This window comes from Mus pahari, chromosome 13, assembly GCF_900095145.1.
Source record: "Mus pahari chromosome 13, PAHARI_EIJ_v1.1, whole genome shotgun sequence".
Lineage (NCBI taxonomy): Eukaryota > Metazoa > Chordata > Mammalia > Rodentia > Muridae > Mus > Mus pahari.
This window is the reverse complement of record NC_034602.1, coordinates 91246772-91266874: the sequence shown is the minus strand read 5'-3', so window position 1 is coordinate 91266874 and position 20103 is coordinate 91246772. Positions and strand designations below refer to the sequence as shown.

The following is a 20103-nucleotide window of genomic DNA, read 5'->3' as shown; positions in this document are numbered from 1 at the left end:
TCTGCCTCTGCCTCTGCCTCTGCCTCTGCCTCTGCCTCTGCCTCTGCCTCTGCCTCTGCCTCTGCCTCTGCCTCTGCCTCTGCCTCTGCCTCTGCCTCCTCTGCCTCTGGGATTAAAGGCATGCACCACCACTGTCCTGCTCAGGCTGATGTTTTCTTTGTTATTTTGACCTGTCTTTGTGATGCCTTTAATTTCATGCCAAATTAATCTGTTTAGAAAGACAGTGACAAACATAGACTCAGGGGCATTAATTCTAGAGCATGTTTCTTCGTCCACACAGCTGCAGCACACTTTTAGAGGTGGCTGTCCCTAGTCCTTTTCTCCTTTGTAATCATAATTCTTAGGAAAGAGTTAAACAATATAAGGGAAAAGTGTGATCAATAAAGGTTAGAAAACAGATGATACAAACCACATACGAATGAACAAGGCAGCTCTTTTCACTCTGTAGAGTCACAGCAGCTGTCAATCATGATATACTTCACTCTAACATCACGGAGCTTGGAAGTTCAACAAACTTAGATGGAGTACAGGATTTGGGCAGTGACTGAAGGTCATTCTAGAGCAGTGGTTCTCAACCTTCCTAACACGGTGACCTTTTAATACAGTTTCTTCACGTTGTGGTGACCCACAACCGTGAAATTATTTCCTTTGCTACTTCGTAACTGTGATTGCGCTACTGTTATGAATCGTAATGTAAATCTCTATGCTTTCTGATAGTCTTAGCCCCCCCCCCCCCCCCCGTGGAAGGGTTTCTTGAGAATGGCCGCTCTAGACCTGCTGTTCTGCAACTAACATTGTGAATTTACCTTCTAGCTACTTAGTGATGGAACTGATGGATGCCAACTTGTGTCAGGTGATTCAGATGGAGCTGGACCACGAGCGGATGTCTTACTTGCTGTACCAGATGCTGTGTGGCATCAAGCATCTGCACTCCGCTGGGATCATCCACAGGGTGAGAGCTCTCACTCTGGACTTGCAGAGTGCTGACTGCTGAGGCCAGACAGAACAGCCGTGGATGACTTTCTCAAGCAGAGTTGATCAAATACCGGGCACTTGGTCATTTCATCGTATAGCTCCCGGTTGAGTGATATGTAGAGGGGGCTTCTGTCTGACCTCTGGTAGAGTTTGAATTTGTGGTTTTGCTTACTGAGAGTCAACTTGTGAAGTCCTTTGATGGCCAGAACTCAGATGAGTAGCTGAGGTAAGACAGCTCGTGTCCATGCTTCCTATCTGGCCACATAAAGGCAGCTGCCTCGTTCTGCTCCCCTGTCAGGTCTAGAAATGATGCACAGCTTAACATTTTAAATTGTCCTAAAGGAAAACCCAAGAGATGAAAACAAATGACATGTTATTTCCCCCAAGACGTCTTCCCAATGTGAGCCTAAACTGTTAAAAAAAAATACAGTACAATTCTCTTCTGAACTTAAAATATCATATAAGAGCATTTTTAGAAATCTAAAACTAATCATAAACTTGTCACAGTAGTCCTGTACTTTACACCGGGCCCTGCAGGCAAGCCATTGTGTTGCAAGGCTGCCCGTTGTTAGAAAGAAATTGCAGTACTGGTAGATAACCAACTCACTTTCTTCCGTTGTTCCTATTGTCAGGACTTAAAACCCAGTAACATTGTAGTCAAGTCTGATTGCACACTGAAAATCCTCGACTTCGGACTGGCCAGGACAGCGGGCACAAGCTTCATGATGACTCCGTATGTGGTGACGCGATATTACAGAGCCCCTGAGGTCATCCTGGGCATGGGCTACAAGGAGAACGGTAGGGATGGTTCTGGAACAGCGACGTAGTGGGTTCGCGCCTCGGAAAAACAGCTGTCAGCGTGCATAATCTAAAATACCAAGCGGAAGACCAGGCGTGAAGACCGCGGAGGGTGTTTCTGAGATGCAGGCGGGGCTATGGGAACTCTAAAAGGCGCAGGCTAAAAAGAGTTGCAAATAGAGTGTGATTATGCAGTCAAATGGCTGCTGATTGGCACAGGGGCCTCAGACAGGGGGAATCGCTGCTAACTGAATTGCCATGTAGCCCAGATAACTTGTAGAAATTGTGAGACAGATGCTTTAACTCAACATTCGGCTTCTCTGTAGTACCTCAGGTTGATGGCTGTGGTTTTCAGGAAAGACTAGCAAAGAAATTACAGAATCTTGGATCGCCATTCTTAACTAACGCTAAATGATTAGTCAAGTTAGTGTTTTTCAAACTATTCATACTATATGCTTCTTGTTTTTATATCAAATGCTCTGCAAGTATATCTAGGGTAGCAACTGTAGGAAATCTGAAAAAATTCTAGAAACCATATAAAGGAAAAAATACTACATTTCACATTATGTCTTTCACAAGAAAACCTTTCAACATGAACATGTTGAAAGAAAGATAATAGAGAAATATCTGAAATTCAAATTGAATTTTGATTGATTAAAATTAGAGGGCTTATAAAGTACTTCTTTGAAAGCTTTGCAGTCTATCATTTTGTCTGGAATGCCTATCACAGAGAGCCGTGTTGAAAGCCATATTTAATGTACTTAGAATTTATATTAGCTTTAAGTTAGATTTGTATATGTGCTCTGAATACCTGTTTTTATATTTTTAATTCCTAACAATCTATTTTCATACATTTTATTAAAACAGCTACTATTGTGGTTTTGAGTGTAGTTATGACAGAGTACATTTATGAAAACTCCCTCACCACTGAAGTTAAATTACTTATATACTTCCAGTCTAGAGACAGCTGCTGCCTTTGTATGCATCATGGAGAAGGCTAGCCCCCAGCAGACCACGCTCACTTGGATGGTCACGTCCAGAGCTGTGTTACCTTTGACTTAGATGTTACTGAAGTCCTTATTCTAGCCAAAAACCAAGGAGGGTCAGTTAAAGGAAAGTCAAGAGTCGAGGACCGTAGTTACTAATAATGTATTGTGTATTTCAAGGTGAAGATTTTGAATATCCCAACCCAATGAACTGATAAATGTTTGAGGCTTGGGATATGTTAATTTCCCTGATTGTATTTAGCAAATACCTATCAGTATGATCACCTAGTGTCACAAAAGGTAAAGGAGTTTAGGATATACAGAACCTAGGGGTCTGAGGTTATCTGGTCTGTGTCCTTAGGTCTTTGTCACACAGACAGAAGGTATTCAATCCCCTTCCCTTTCCTTATTTGAAAGGGCTATAAACCACCAGCAACAAAAACCAAACCAAGAAAGCCTTCCTCCCTTAGCTTCTCTGTGCATGGAGGGCACCCTCCCACCCACCCCACCCTCACAGTGCTGGCTTTCCTCTCAGCTGAAGGTGGTTATCATGCAGAAAAACAGCTTGTTTTGCCTCAGGCATGCCCCTCCCGTGCACCTCACCCTGCCTTCCACCCCTTGGAGCAACTCCGCCTGTTTTGTTTCAAAATCCCCTTGTCACTAATAAAAGTGAAACTGATATAAGGTTGGGAAGAGACATGCTGGCTAATGGATATGACAATAAACACACAAACTTGTGCTTTAACACCGTTTGTACATTTCCACTTCTACACGACTCCTTTGTGCACATGCTAAGTGATCATTTTTCTCAAAATATTTCAGATTGAAATTAAAGCTGGTGTTTATCTTAAAGGATAAGTTCTGAGCACAGAAGCTACGGTTTCTCACCTGCAAAGCTTACCAACCATCTCCTAGGCTCTTGGATTTGGTTGAACGGGCTCTTACTAGGGACAGCCAGATGTGGTCTTGTTTCTCCACAACACATAACTGAATAAAATAGGAAATGAACACAGTCACCCCACAGGGATGGGTCCAGTAAATGTTTTAAAACAGTCTCTGAGACCTTTAGCTGGCAGACTGCCTGAACATACTGTTGGTTCAGTGAACCCCTTTCTTGTCCATGATGTCACCAACTCAAGTCAATGAAGATGTAGTTTGGGCATCCACACAGTACATGTGAGGGAGCTCTCACCGTAGAGCCTGCACGATAGCACAGTGTAGCTCTTAACTCACACTGGGCCACCTCAGGCAGAATGTGAAAGGTGTTTTCCAATCATCAGAGTCAGTTAATCTTGCTTCCCTCCTCTGTCCTCACGCCCTCTTTCCTGTTCTAGTGGACATATGGTCTGTGGGATGCATCATGGGAGAAATGGTCCGCCACAAAATCCTCTTTCCCGGAAGGGACTGTATCCTTGTACCTTTGGCTGAGCCTGCACCCGTTCTGTTTTCTCTCCTTTTAAACTCTTAACGATTTTACCAGCAGAATAAAGACAGAAGCAGAAACTTGGGTAAGTGGGTTGCTTGTTACAATGAGGCAAAGGCTTCTATATTCTCTCACTAGCACTCAGACTGGTCACCACAGGAATCTCATTAATTTTTCAATAGCCCCTTGCTTCTCAAATCACTCTCTTTCCTGTAAGCTAAAGCAGGAATGCTATTTTTCACAAATAATAGAGACCACCCAAATCTAAAGGAGAACCAAGGAGACAACCAGCTAACCAACCAATCAACAACAAAAACATAGTTAGCAAGAGAAACTGTTTGCAAATCATTTCCCATCTACTTTCTGCAGCTGTTTATGGTCCACAACATCCAAGCCTGTTCACTACTTTCTCTCCTCCCATTCTAAGCATCAGTTTGTGGATTCATATACGGACGGGTTCAGAGAGGCCCTATGGCAGAGGTTCTGTAACGTGTGAATCCTTAGAAATCATGATTATTACTCAAAGTAATAGAGGGCAGGTGACTTTAAGAGGACCTTTGAGATGATAAGATGGTCTACAAGTAGGTAATTGTGGAGCCAGGGACATTGCTCAGTGCTTAGGGTAAAGTGAACAAGGAGGAGGACCTGAGTTCAAGTCCCCAGCACCCAGGTGAAAAGTCAAGTGCAGAAGCTCACATCTGTAAGTTTAGTTTGGGGCAGACCACCTGCCAACCCACCTCGCCAGTCAAGGCATCCAGGGTTAATGAAAGACCTTGACTCAAAACCTAAGGTGGAATACGATTGAAGGGAGCTCCAGACAATGACCTCTGCACCCACACATTTGAACACACACACATAAAGATTAGACGTTGCTTTTCGAGCCACGTTTCTCAGAGGGTTATGCATGCGTGAGAATTACTGAAGCAGATGAATTTCTTCAGTGACCAGAACTTCACTCTCTAGATACACGTTGTTCTTAGAAAACGCAGACAGTAAACTTCACAGGGAGTGTGTACTATGACGAATGCAGACAGTAAACTTCACAGGGAGCGTGTACTATGACGAATACAGACAGTAAACTTTGCGGGGAGCGTGTACTATGACGAATGCAGAAGGCCTTGGGGACGCTAGTGCAGATCATGGTCAGCACCAACTGACAGCTTCAACATCAGTGCAGAATAATCATCAGATACCAGTTTTGGGACTTTCATCAACAAGAAATATAGCAGTTAACTCTATTAATCATTTTATTTGAAAATAAGTTCTAGTAAGCAACTCTTTTACTGTGAGAGAAAGATTATAATTTTGTTTAGACATAAAAAGGGTTATAGATCAAAAAGTATGATTCAATAAGAAGTTAATAGGACATGGGCATTTATGCATTCTGATGGACATTAGTATGGCATTTGCGGAGTCCCAGAATGAACACGAAGTGCTAATGTCTTCTTGTCTTTCAATTATAAAGACCTGTGGGCTGTATGTTGCTTCTCAGCATTTGAAATTATGAGTTGAATTACAAGTGCTGAATGCATACAGTGCATGACGCCATCTGAGAGGAACGGAACATGTAAAACAAACCAGTAATGGCCTCCTAGTGATTTCATTAGTGGCAATATTTTGAATGAATTGGGGTAAAACATACATTGATAAAGTTGATCTTACCTGACCCTTACTATTCTTTTCTGATATTGATATTAGCCCATTTTGTATTGATTGAACAGTTTGATGAGGGGCTTTGTCCTTTTTATTGGATAGTACTGGTTTGGAGGTTGAGGCAGCCCTGTGACATCCTTCTGTCCATTATCCATTTTAGATGGCACATGCCTTTGTCCACAGATACATTTCACATGTGACTAATTAAGAACTTTGCTTTATATTAAGTTCGTATTTGTAGTTTGGAGATCAGTTACATAACCAATGTGGCTATGAACAATGCTATAATCCATATTCATACATCAGCGCACTGATCTTACAAACTAGAATTATTCTTTGTGCTTTCGCCTTTGGGGCAAAATACATTAAAAACATCCAGAGAGGTACCTCTCCATCACTGCTCTGAATGGAGCTGCCATCTGTCTCCGGGCGGGGCTCATTTGCTGGTAGAGATAAGAAGGCCAGGACTCTTCATCAGCGTGGGACACGACTGTTGTAGGTCACTTGGCCTCACAGACTAAGGCTGTCCTGTGGGCTATATATCTCTCCACATACTCCTCAGAGTTCCTCTTCTGTTTTGACAGCTGAGACTCAACAGTGAACATAATTAGAATAACCTTTTTCAATCTAAGTTGACCCTTCAGCAAAACAGCAGCAACCACTTCCTTGATGATATTATGTTTTTCCTGAAAATTTTTCTTCTGGGGCCTTTCTTTTATTTTAATTTTCTTTTTACAAAAATATTTAGACCTGAAATGAAATTGTACAAAGGCCTGTACATACAGGATACATGTACATACAAAATCTTTATCCTTGATCCATGTGATGTGGACTTTAATCTCTAATGCAGCGTGTAGATTGTAGGTGGCTTTCTTTCCCAGGAGTGGTGGTTACACAGAACAAAGGTCTTTGATAATCAAGTTGACCTGCCTTGTGTGACACACACTGACAGGAACAGTGAACGATGTCCATTTTATCAGGAATTAATTGAAAATGGAATGGATGAGAACGTTTCCTTTTGGATTCAAGTTTCTAGTTAAATTTACCTATAGTTAACATTATAATAGTTTCTAAGCTGTGGTGACATAGAAAATAAACCGTCACTTCTAAGCAAGGGACAAACATGTTCTGTGGATTTTGTATGGAATTGTTTCATTTATCTCTAGATACCATACTGTCCCTCTATGACTAGGGCTTCTTACTGTTGTTAGAGCAAGATCAGGTAGCTGAAGTGACTCATTGAAACACAGCGAGTAGGCACAAGGGTTTGGCAACTTCCCCAGAAAAAAACCATGACTCTATGCTAATGTAATTGAAATAGCTCTAGGATTTGCTGGAAAGTGTTGTATACATTAATTGAGACCCTCCTTGTCTTTGTCAGGGTTTCTATTCCTGCATAAACTTCATGACCAAGAAGCAAGTTAGGGAGGGAAGGAAGTCAGGACTGGAACTCAAGCAGGTCAGAAAGCAGGAGCTGATGCAGAGGCCATGGAGGGATGTAACTTACTGGCTTGCTTCCCCTGGCTTGTTCAGTTGGCTTTTCTATAGAACCTAGGACCACAGCCCAGAGATGGCACCACCCACAGTGGGCTGGGCCCTCCCACCCTTGACCACTGATTGAGAAAATGCCTTACAGCTGGATCTCATGGAGGCATTTCCTCAAGGGAGGCTCCTTTCTCTGTGATAGCTCCAGCTTGTGTCAAGTTGACACACAAAACCAGCCAGTACACTCCTACTTCAATATCTGTAGGCTCTCCTGCTCAGAAATATTAAAACATGCATAAATTATTTAATATTAATAAAAACATTAAATTGTTCTGACTGGAAACTTATGTAATAATCTATATTCAGCATTATTTCTCACCTCTCACAAAATTTCCAATTCTGGGTGTAAAGCAAAAATGTAAAAAATAAAATCAAATCATAAAAATGTCACTGGAATTTTCACCAGTGCTGAAGTGTTCTCTTACGTATGTCTTTACATTTTGAGAAACACTGTGGACTTTTCTGGGTGTTTGATGGCCCTGATGACCTCACAGGGTGGTTTACTGAATCAGAATATTAACAGAGTAAATACAATTTTAAACATACAGTATGTATGTGCCAGGGAGATGATGGCCCAGCTGATAAAGCATTTGCCTTGCAAGCACAGGAATATATGCTCACTTGTGAGAACACACCTAAAAAGAGCAGAGCTTGCGGAACGTTCCTGGAGTGAGTCTGGCCATGGGTGGTTATGCAGGCAGATCCCTGGGGCTCGCTAGCCAGCCAGCCTGGCTTAGTTGCAAACTCCAGGCTAGTGAGAGACCCTGTCCCTGTCTCCAAAGATGGCAGGTCTAACCTGAGGAATAGCACCTGAAATTGCTCTTTTTCTCCATGTCCACACATGCTCACACACAGGCATATATGCCCCTGCCCACCCATGTGTACATGAACATGTATGCAGAACGTGTACATAAATAAAGGCATTTGCTTTCCATCCATTAATTTGCTAAGTATTTGAATGTTCAAATGTTTCTAATTCATTTGTCGGAATTGTGCAGCACCTCCCTCAATACTCAATGATGAAAATGGATCCCATCACACACACACACACACACACACACACACACACACACACACACACACGACATTTACAGAGGAGAGAGCGATCAGGGCTCTCTGCCCTCCATCGGCAGTTTGTTTCTTCCAGCAGTGGTTTATAGAGAAGCAGCTTTAGGTCTCTCAGTGTTTCTAGACACTGCAGTCCCCCTCCTTCCTTCTGTTTGCCCTAAGGCCAAGCCTGAAGCACTGAAATCCTGATTACCAGACACACCCACAGCTCCACTGACCTCCCACCAGCCTTCTTTAAGCCTGCTTCTTTTTTTCCCTTTAATTGAAAATAAATTTTCTCATGCAATACATTCTGATCACATTTTCTTCCTTCTTCCCCTCCCAGATCCTTCCTTCCCACCCGTCTACCTGCTCGCCTATGCCTTCTTTCTCTCTTGCTTAGGAAAAAAGAGGCAGAAAAAAAATTCAACCAAACAAAAAACCAAACAACAACAACAGCATCAACAACAACAAAATGACCAAATGAGAATTAAAAAAAAATCACAACACACACACACACACATAGATACACACACATACATATACATACATATACACACATACACATAGCTACAGAGTCACACACATACACACATAAATACATACACACACATACACACATAGATACATACACATACAGACACATACACACACATACACACTCACATACATACACACTCACACACACACATAGATATACACGCACATACACATATATACATATACACACATACACATAGCTACAGTCACACACATACACACATAAATACATACACATACATACACACACATAGATACATACACATACAGACACATACACACTCACACACATACACATTCACACACATACACATACATACACACATACATACTCATAAAAACACAAAATCAGAGTCCAGAATATAATAGAAAAAGAATAAGATTAAAAGTGCCCAAAGTGACACGAGAGAGAACATATCCAAAAGTACCATGGAGATGGTGGTGTGTTGACATTCTCTGCTAGGCATGGGGCCTGCCCTTAGTGTGGTTTGTATTCCAAGTGAGATTCCACTGGAGAACACTAATTCTTCCCTTGTAAGTGGCTGTCAGCTGGAGATAGCTTCTGGTTAGAGATGGGAACCCAGGTCCACTTCCCTCTAAGCACGGGGATCCCCTCTAACTTAGACTGTGCAGACCCTGTCATGCTGTCACCTCTCTGTGAACTCATATGTGCATTAGTCCTGCTGTGACGCCTGCTTCTTTTAGGTAGATTTTTTTTTTTTTTTTTTTTTTTTTCTTTTCTGTAAAGTTTTAGTTTTGACCATAGGCCTTTTTTTTTTTTTTTTTGAGACAGGGTTTCCTGGCTGTCCTGGAACTCACTCTGTAGAGCAGGCTGGCCTCCAACTCAGCAATCCACCTGCCTCCCCCCACTCCCCCCCCCTCCGAGTGCTGGGATTAGGTAGATTTTCTTCTCTACTTTTCTTTTTCTCTTTCAAATGGAATGATCTTCTTTGAGCATGGACCCCTTTTTCTCGAGTTCTTGATCAGAGTTTTCCGGACTTGGCTTCTTGACCTGAGTAGATGGTATCCATTTGGAAACTCTAAATGTCAATGGAACCATCTCCAAATAAGTTGTCAGCCAGAGTAAACACTGCTTGCTTTGCTTCCTGTAAACGTAAGGAAAGTTAGCTGGCACATGACCTTGCTAGGGAGGGATGGTATTAAGGGCCAGGGAAATGTCTCACACAATGAGAAAAGCAAAGAAAGCTCTTCCATAACAGAGCATCGTATCATTTAAAGTTGGCACAGGAGAACTGGAGATAGTCAATGTAAAATGAATAGAAAGCAGAGGTCATGACTGATATATCCGTGCTGTGCACTGATAGTCAGCCTCCTTTTTTCTTTTTCTTTTTTTTTTTTTTTAAAGATTTATTTATTATTATACATAAGTACACTGTAGCTGTCTTCAGATGAACCAGAAGAGGGCATTAGATCTCATTACAGGTGGTCGTGAGCCACCATGTGGTTGCTGGGGTTTGAACTCAGGACCTCTGGAAGAGCAGTCAGTGCTCTTACCCACTGAGCCATCTCTCCAGCCCGATAGTCAGCCTCCTTAACGCTTTGAAATAACAAGTGTACTTGCCAGTAGGTTTAAAATTTACATATTATTTTATAATTTATGTATTATATAGTCTTTCATCATTATCCTTAAGATAATATAATTTCTCTTCAACAGTGTGAAAAATGTTGGTTTTAGATACATTTAGAGCACACATTTCTAGAGTCATTCTTTCATATCTATAAACATCTGATAATGATGAACATAACTTTGAGAATGAGATTACACTTTTTATTTGAAACTGTTCAATAAGATTTATTTTCATCACTAGTTTTCTTCCTACTCTCTTATATATTTGTGTGTGTGTGTGAGAGAGAGAGACAGAGACAGAGAGAGAGACAGAGACAGGGAGAGAGAGAAGAGAGAGACAGAGAGAGACAGAGACAGAGAGAGACAGAGACAGAGAGAGACAGAGAGGGAGAGAGAGACAAAGACAGAGAGACAGAGGGAGAGTGGGAGAGAGGGGGGGCAGGGAAGAGCACAAAAGGATTCATTACAGAACTGGAGATTCTGGGGATGTGAAGCAGGCAAGTTAAATACAGGGACCCAGGATAAAGCGTTCCTAAGTCCTTTACACTGGAGAATTTTACAGTGCATCTTGGGAACTTTTCTGTGTGGGTCTGAAGTAGGAAGAACACGTGTCTTCTCAGCTTATCGGAGGACATTAGTAATCTTTTATAGTTTACTTTGATTTTTTTTTAAAGACATTGTGCTTTTTAGAGAATTAGCCTCATGGTTAACTTTTAAGATGTAAGATTTCCAGAGAAACATTGTGCTTAAAAAACAAAACAAAACAAAACAAAACAAAAAACACCGGTTCTTTCTGTCACCCTTTGAGGTTCTCTGTAAGAAATGTTTATGAAGAATGTTGTCTGAATTCTAACCTAAGTGTATTTTCAGAGGCTGTGGTGTGACAATTACATAGTCTCCAAAAGTGGACACATTTTCAGGGTTCTGACTGGCAGCACAGTTGGTCACCTCCTTATTGTAACAGAGCAGCAGAAGCCATAACTCATAAGAAGGAAAGGGATATTTGGGACAGGTGATGGTTTCAGATGTCTCAGACCATGATTAGTGAAGGGGGTAGAGAAGAGAGGCGCAGACACTGTGTATATGTGCACTTTTAAGGGCATGCCTCCAACAACCAAACTCTCTTCCACCAAGCTTTCCCTAGGTGCCAACACTTCCCATGAGCTCCACCGCTGGTTGCTGAGTCTAGCAGCTAGTAACGGAGGTTACATAGAAAATGGCACTCCTATTAGGAGAGTGCAGACGCGGTGATTGGGGGCCTCTCTCTTTAGACCGAGGCTAAAGATGAAATTTAAAAAGAAGAGATACATTAGAGTCAGCTTGGTGACTGTATTTTAGCAACATCTGAATTTGCTTAAAATTTCTTTTTAAACGAAGTGACACAGTATCTGGGTATTGGAACTGTAACTACATTGGCTCTCTGCCTGTAGGGATGCTGATGATGGAGGCTAAGTGTGGTAACGTAGCCAGAACCATACCCTATCAGCATCCCGTTCAGAGCTCACAGAGGCACAATACACCCAAGAAAAGCAAATGGATACCTATTTGTATCACGGACTCATCATCCGTTCTAATATTGTCAAGATTTCATAAGTTGACCTGGTGTAGCCTTGATAAGCATTTTCTGCCATTGTACCTAGTGGAGCGACAGCTTATCACTCATCACTCTTCCCTGACCAATGAGATTACCTCTAAATCCACCTGTTCCTAATGGGTGGGAGGACTGATTTATAAAATTTGTTACAACACTCGATATTGATTATTAATCCCACTCAGGTCCATGAAATTCACACAGGGCTCCATGCATATGACAATATCTACAGGTTATGATGTCCAGACATCAGACTTGACACTCTTGCTGCATAAGTATAGGTAGTCAGAGGCTCGGGAAATGGGAAGGAAACCTTCAGGGAATTAAAAAAGGCTTTGGGTACAATCACTCTGAATGATGCACCAGTGGCCAAACGGACCTTGCTCAAACTCAGTGTGCATCTTTCTGTCTTTTCATCTCTGTACAAAAGTTTTATGACCTTTTAAGACTACTTTGACTACTACAGGAGGATAAACGTGGTGGAGAAATGTTCATCTTTTACTTTGGAATATGTGAATATCTTACAAAAGTATACACACACACACACACACACACACACACACAGAGAGAGAGAGAGAGAGAGAGAGAGAGAGAGAGAGAGAGAGAGAGAGAGAGAGAGGAGAGAGAATATCAGGGGATTCATACCAGTTGATAAATTAGTTATTGAACCAACAACTGTCTAGAGCCTGTTGAAGGAAATGCACCATAGTTGAAGGAAATGTACATAGGAAATGCACAGACTGGTTCCCATTCTGACCATTCTGACTGTTGATATTAGAGATGAAATTTATGTGAAGGACTATTTAAAAAAAACACAATTTTTATTCTAAAAGATAAAACTTGTCATTTTAGGAGACAGATGTCTCAGCACTACCTCCCACTCATGTATTTTCAGATGTTCTTTTGTATGAGGCAGCAGTGACATTGCTTAGAGACTGGGAGTGTCCCTGGAGGAACAGGTGCTTTGCTATGGAGGACCTGATTTTAAGTGGCTCCAGCCCTGAAATGGGCTGCCTAATGGGTGGGCCCGTTCATTCATTTTAAAAAACAAACAAAAGCCACAAAACTATTATGTATCTGAATATAAATTATGTAACTAGAAGCTGAAATTTTGTATACATACTTAGTTTCTTACACAATACAATATATGTATTTGTTACAGGATAATATAAAAATAGTTTATTGAAAACTTACTATCACCAGGCAACGTGGAAAGAACATCAGAAATACAATATTGAAATCTTTAAAATTCTACACAATAAGTGCTTTTTAATACTGGCATTTTAAAGGATGAAAATAATGTTTAAAGAGGTGAAGATGGTTGAGGTCTCACAGTAGTAAAGTGTTGGGCTCAGTTGGGACTCGGCCAACTGTAGTGACCACCTGACATGCAAAAGAGAAACTCCGAGTAAGTTCTAGGTAGCTCCTTGGCAGAAAGCCCGTTCCAAACATTTGCAGATAAGCAGCAATCACACAGGGGTTTCTGCCTTTCTTCTTTAGCTCTTCTGTATCACATACAGACTCATACAGTATACACACACACACAGGACACACACACACAGGACACACACACACAGGACACACACACAGTACACACACACAGTACACACACACACAGTACACACACACACACACACAGAGGCACGCACATACATCATGCATACACATGCAAGCACGCGCACACTATGCAAACACACTGCACATAACAGGACCTACTACAAACATATACTATAGACACATTACATATATTCACACATACACATATTACACATACACACTATATACACTGTACACAAAACATTTTCATACTATACGTTCTATACACATTCACCCTTGCAGAATACGGATGAGCACACAAACTGCACACACCACACACAGAGTTGTGCACTACACACACGCACGTGCACGCACCTACCCCCACCACTATATACACAGTACACATATCATACACATACTGCATACAAACACATTCCCACACAAAAAAGCAGATACACAAATATACTCAGGCACAAACACAGCTCAACACACATGCACGCACCACACACAGTTGGGTCACTTGAGACACTGATAAGAATACCTGCAAGTTAAATATAAAACATCTTTCCATAACTCTCTCTCTCTCTCTCTCTCTCTCCCCCCCCTTTCTTTCTTATACTCAGATTCTTAGCACTGCCTCTCTCTTGTCAGTCTCTCAGTATCAGATACTTTTAACACGCCGTGGCAGACACACAACCGTTTGCTCTCTTTCCCTGGTACTTTTGCATGGCACTTGCCTTCCTGAAATGGAAACAAGCACATTGGCTCCCTGCGCACAATCCTCTTCTTCGAGGTTCTAACCCTTTCGGGGCTATGCAATGGACACCTTGGTTTTCACCCTGGTGAGATTTTGACAATGGAAAGAGCCTCCTGAGGGACTCTTTCAGGACACTGCCAAATTACTCTGTGTAATTTGGAGCATGAGCAGAACAAAGCCACGCAGTGCTGTGACGTCCCACCCCTTCCCCTTTGCCCCACTCCCCCACATCCTGTATTCTTGCTCAGCCTGCCTCTGACTTTGTGTAGGACCTAGCAGGTGCAGCCCCACAAGGGAGGGCATGTCCCTTTCTTGCTCTTCCCTTCCCCATCCTCCTTTCCCTGTGCCCCAGCTCTGCCTTCCTGATTTCAATTCTGGATGATAACTGGCAATAGCAGGGGAGACCAATGTAATTGACCCTTGCATTCCAGGTTTCCTTTGATTTTCAGTCTCCAAAGTGTTTGCTCTTTAATCTTGTTTATTTCATGTTGAACAGTCCTATTTGAATAGCCAGCACTTTTAGCATTACAAAGGCCCCGTATTTATGGAACAGGAAAAAGACTTCCAGCTCAGAACCCTGTTCCTTTGATAGGATTCAATGACGGAGCCCCGCACAGTCCAAAACATTCATTCTCCAATAGAAATGTCTGCTCCTGGAAATGTATTCATATTTATAAACAAGCATAAATGTCTTTTTCAAAAAAGAAATTTTCTTCTGGGGTGCTAGCTGCTAGCTTTTCTCCCTTTCCTTTTTTAGATTCGGTACACAAAAGAATCAAAAGGAAAATGATTTACATGTCTCCCATATTAACACAGCCTAGGATAATTTTCAATACAAATCACCCAGATTCCAGCAGATGAATGCAAATTAGATCTTTTAAATCAGAAGTGAGAGAAAGCACTGAATTATAATTGCAAAGCAATATAATCAGGCACCAGTAGCTTTCAGGTGGCTTTGTTGGTTCAGCTCTCCAAGAGGGTAGGGCTGGGTACTTTGAACATACCTATCTCCAAGCTCTGCTGGTCAGGGACAGGCCTCTCCCTCATCCACGGAAGCCTAGTGGATGGCTCCACGGTGCAAAGTGACCTTGAGGTTTTATTTATGTTTTGATCTATTTCGTGTTTATCTTCATTTCGTTTTCGTTTTTCAGTTGACATGTGGTCAGTAGGGTGCATCATGGGAGAAATGGTAAAAGGCGCAGTGCTGTTCCCTGGCACTGATCGTATCCTTCCCAGCAGCCCCTGCGCTCTGTGCACCCTTGTGAATTTATTCTGTTTGTTTCCAATGCAAGACGGCTGAAGATCTCCACTCATGGCCCTCGGAGAATTTTTGTGAGATCAAATGTCAAGTATTTGTGAGCTTGCTTCATGGTAGAATAACCTTGTGTCCCAGCAAGTCCTTCCGTGAACAGGATCGTATGAGACACGAAAGGTTCAGCCTAGTATCACAAGCTCTGCCTTACTTCAGTCCTTCCAAGCCTAGAGACTCCTTTATCATTGTAGAGATTTCAAAAAAGAAGATATGTATGTAGCTAGATAATAAATGGCCAAGCCAGTGTCCACACTGATGCTTTATAGTTTCACATCCTAAGGAGTATTCATTTAGCACAGAGATCCTTAAAAGGTTCACCCACATGTGATTTGCTTGATTTAACACAGGTCCACAGAGTATGTCTGTCCACCCTTATCAACCTCCTGAGTTCCAGGACAGCCAGGGCTACACAGAGAAATCCTGTTTCGAAAAACAAAACAAACCAACAAAAACTCCTTCTAAACACTGTCTTATTCATGTCGTGTATATGAAGAGAAATTTCTCCAAACATGCTCTTATGTTCTCCATATCATTAACAAGTAATATTCAAAACCTCATTGATTAGCAGTGATTAAAGAAACACCCAGAGAAGTCATTCAAATCACTGAGAAGTGAAAGCAACCCTTTCTAAAGTAGCAGCTGTCAGGGGTCCGAGGTCCCAGGGCGGACATGGCTACCAAGGAACTTTTAGATACCTACTCCTTGAAGTCAGTGAAATAACCTCTGAATTTGATCACGTCTAATAATCTTCTGTCTTTATCATGGGGGGGGGGGCAGTGAACTGAAATGCTCACTATTCAAAACCGGTTTTGAGTCTGATTTTGGGATGATGTCTAATTAGGTGAGTCTGATTGCTGACATCCTATGATTATCCACTTTAAACTTCTAATTCCTCTTACAGATCTTTCCATCTCTATAATACTTCATACAAATGCAAGGATAACACAACACATTCGAGCTTGTATATTTCATATACAGTTACACATATGTATAGTATAACATTATAACCTCATACATATTTTCCTTAAGTCTAAAAAGAGAAATGCAGAAAGTCACCAAGTGGTAGAGTGACCAGGGAAGGACACCAGCACCTACCTTTAGCTCTCATGCATGTGCATACTGAAGCACCCACACGTGCACACATCACACATGTGTACACTCACACACACACACACCCTATACTACAAGCACAGCACACAAATGAACCACAAAGAAGTAAAGGGCCAAACTTTACTTTTGCTAAAATGCTTTTCTTTAAAGTTAAAATATGACACCCTGACTTTAAAAATCTTTCTCCCTGTATTTCTATTTTGTTTCTACTCTTACATTTTATTAAACGGTATGTATATATTTACATATTAGTGCTAATGCAAATTATGTTTTGAAGATACGTTGGGTTTGATCAAACAAAATTTCCTCAGATTTCTTAAAAAAGAAAAAAACAAGAAAGAAATAAAGAAGGAAAGGAAGGAAGGAAGAAAGGAAGGAAGGAAGAAAACCCCCCCAAACTAGGATTTTTTTCATTCCTCATGAATTAACTACCTTTTTAAATTAACATCTGGGAATAAATTTAAATTAGTTTGTATGCTCTTTGCTCTTCCAGAAACTCATTAGAGTTGAATTACTGCAGATTAAATGAATGTTTGCCACCTGAAGATTAAGCAGACTGTTTCCTTTGCCTGTTACAGCACATGGGAAGAGTCCCTAGCCAGGCTACTGAACAGAGCTCCGCGTTATTAAAATCCTGAGAGGAGCTGCTCAGGATTACGTTTTAACCTGAATGTCAAAGCCCCCTGTGAGCAATTCTTAAGGCCACAGGAATGTCAGGAGGTCACATCATACAGACTAATATGTGAGGCTTTGATATTGAGGATTCTTTCTGAGTATCCCAGAGACCAATTTGTAAATTTCTTGGGGAATCAATTAACTGTGATTCATTAATGATTTCAAGCACATGGATTTGTTTTAAGTTAGTCTTTTAAATGCAAATTATAACCACTGTCTATCATAGAGTTACCCTCTTAAAGAGGAAAATGTGACCCTTACCTTAATAAGTATTTCTCATTATAAGTAACTTATTTGAGGAGAAAAATGACATCGAAATATAGTAGTTCAGGAGAGACTTTAAAATGGAGCTGGAGACAAGGAATCTATAAAATATATCCTGTTCATGTTGCTTTAAAAGTCAACAATCATATCTACTGAAAGCATTCTCAAAATAAATTATTTCTAAAAGGTTTTGCATACCAGCTGTGCACATCATTTGCATATAATTAACTAGAAAGCAGGATTGGAATAAGACTTTCATAGTCTTTATATTACAAAAGAGAAATGTAGAAATTAGATGGCCATATAATTCTTAAATTATAAATATTTCAAGAGTAGACTTTTAAAAGTATGTATTAAGTGAATCTTGTTCCATCATGATGGTTTTATCTCTGTTCAGATCAATGGAATTTAAGCTCAGAGGCGGAAAAGATGCCTCAGAGGGTGAGACCAGTCAGTGGCTGCTCTTGTAGAGGACCTACCTGGGATCTGTTCCCAGGACTCACATCTGTCCATAACTCCAGATCTAGAGAAACTAGGGGGAAAATTTTCTTTTAGAATTGTTAATTTTATTTTTGAGGTTATAATATAGTTATAATCATTTTTTACCTGTTCCTCTACACTCTTGAAACTTGCCCATGTACCCTCTTTGTTCATGGCCTTTTACATTAATTGTTATTACATACACACATACTTACATACAGGCATACATGCACACACACATCTACACACACACACAGTCTGCAGTTGTCTGTATCATGTTACTTGCACATATATTTTCAGGGCTGAACAATAGTTGATAACCAATTGATAGTCAGGGATGCTTTCCTCCTGAAGTTTACATATCAAAATCTTTGCCAGTACCTCATCTGGCATGTACTTTATCACCGGGTCTCCTATAGCCCATGGTAGCCATGAACTCATTAGTCCAAAGTCCATATGAATGCTTGATCCTCCTGTCTCCACTTCCCGAGGGCTCACATCACAGTCCTGGTGTATATGTTGCTGGGTATTGAACCCAGGGCCTGTACACGCCAGGCACACATTCTACTACTTGAGCTACCTAACCCAGTCCTGTTTTCCTGGCCTCATAAAAATTTGATTGTCCCCTCTTAACAATCCAGTGTACACAGAGTTTACACCCAGAAATGAATGTGGCCTTCAGAGATGTGTCCCAGGGTGCAGCATAGTGTCCTATAGCTCATATTATATAGAGGCAGCTGTGGTCCGTGAAGCTCTTTGTATCAGTGATGCTTTTCACTAATGCTTAGGAGTCATTAAGCATTGTCATCTCTGAAACGAAGATGTCAGACTTTTTTTTTTTTTTTACTTTCACAATTCAGGTAAGACAGGCCGGTATTTGTGAAGCCAGAGCAGTGCACCTGGACGGGGGAGCCATTTACATCAGAGAATGAATTCTGTCATGGGAAGTTAAGAACTATCCCTCCAAGAGCCTATGCAGACATAGGGTCCCGAGGCTGAGGGGTCCCTGAGGTTAGCCTTCAATAGCTTAAAAAACAAAACAAAAAACGCTTTTATAACATGTATCAATACTTTGGAAAACAAAATCCCTGTCAGGTTTTGATTTGTAAAGATAGGTCACAATAGTAATTAGGTTCACAAAAGAAACCAGTTATAGTGGAAATCGCAAGTATCCAACAGCAGGCTCTGGAGGTCCAGCTTGGCTGACTCATGGAGTCTGGCTTATCACACTTCCTCTGTGCTCGCTCCTAAGGAACGCTGTTAATGAATCGCATCCTAGACATTCCTTCATGTTTTATGGTACCAGAAACCCAGGGGTATTTTTGAAACAAAAGAACATTTGAAAATTAAAGCTGATACGACTAAGATCTTTGCTCCTCCCCCTTGGTAGGCAACTAGTACTGAGCTCTGTAACCACCAGGCAAAGAATTTACCCCTGAGCTGCAGCTCCAGCTTCAAACTAGAATGCTTTTAATGAGTAAAACTGCTCAAATAGCGACCGACGACATACAGAACTCTGCTAAGTATGTGTGTCTCTACCCTGATCTTACGAATGTCCTCAAATGGCCTCAGACCCAATTTTATTAGGGAGAGACATCATTACTAAAATAAGCAGGAGTCACTACATCATTTATGGGAGATGCTTCTGTTCTGGCCTTCGCTGAAGCTCACAGAGAGCACAACTCATTGTCGGATCCCTCCTCTGGGTGGCACTCTTTTCTCCACAGGAGTTCAGTTGTCCTAACTGCCGCGTCCCAATCTATAAGACCATGAAGTGTGGAAGGCGAGCCATCTTTGCACCGCTGCACTGCCGGGGAAAGAGC

The 20103-nt window shown here is 41.3% G+C and overlaps 1 protein-coding gene across 6 annotated transcripts in view; it reads left to right on the top strand.

Annotated features, from left to right (window-relative positions):
* Positions 1-20103, top strand: part of Mapk10 (mitogen-activated protein kinase 10) — a 288159-nt gene that overhangs the window by 214903 nt on the left and 53153 nt on the right. For all 6 annotated transcript variants that reach the window (XM_029544976.1, XM_029544977.1, XM_021210549.2 and 3 more), the window contains 3 exons: positions 814-952; positions 1608-1773; positions 4094-4165. In XM_029544976.1, the coding sequence (XP_029400836.1) occupies positions 814-952; positions 1608-1773; positions 4094-4165 (377 nt within the window). The remainder of the gene's footprint in view (positions 1-813; positions 953-1607; positions 1774-4093; positions 4166-20103) is intronic.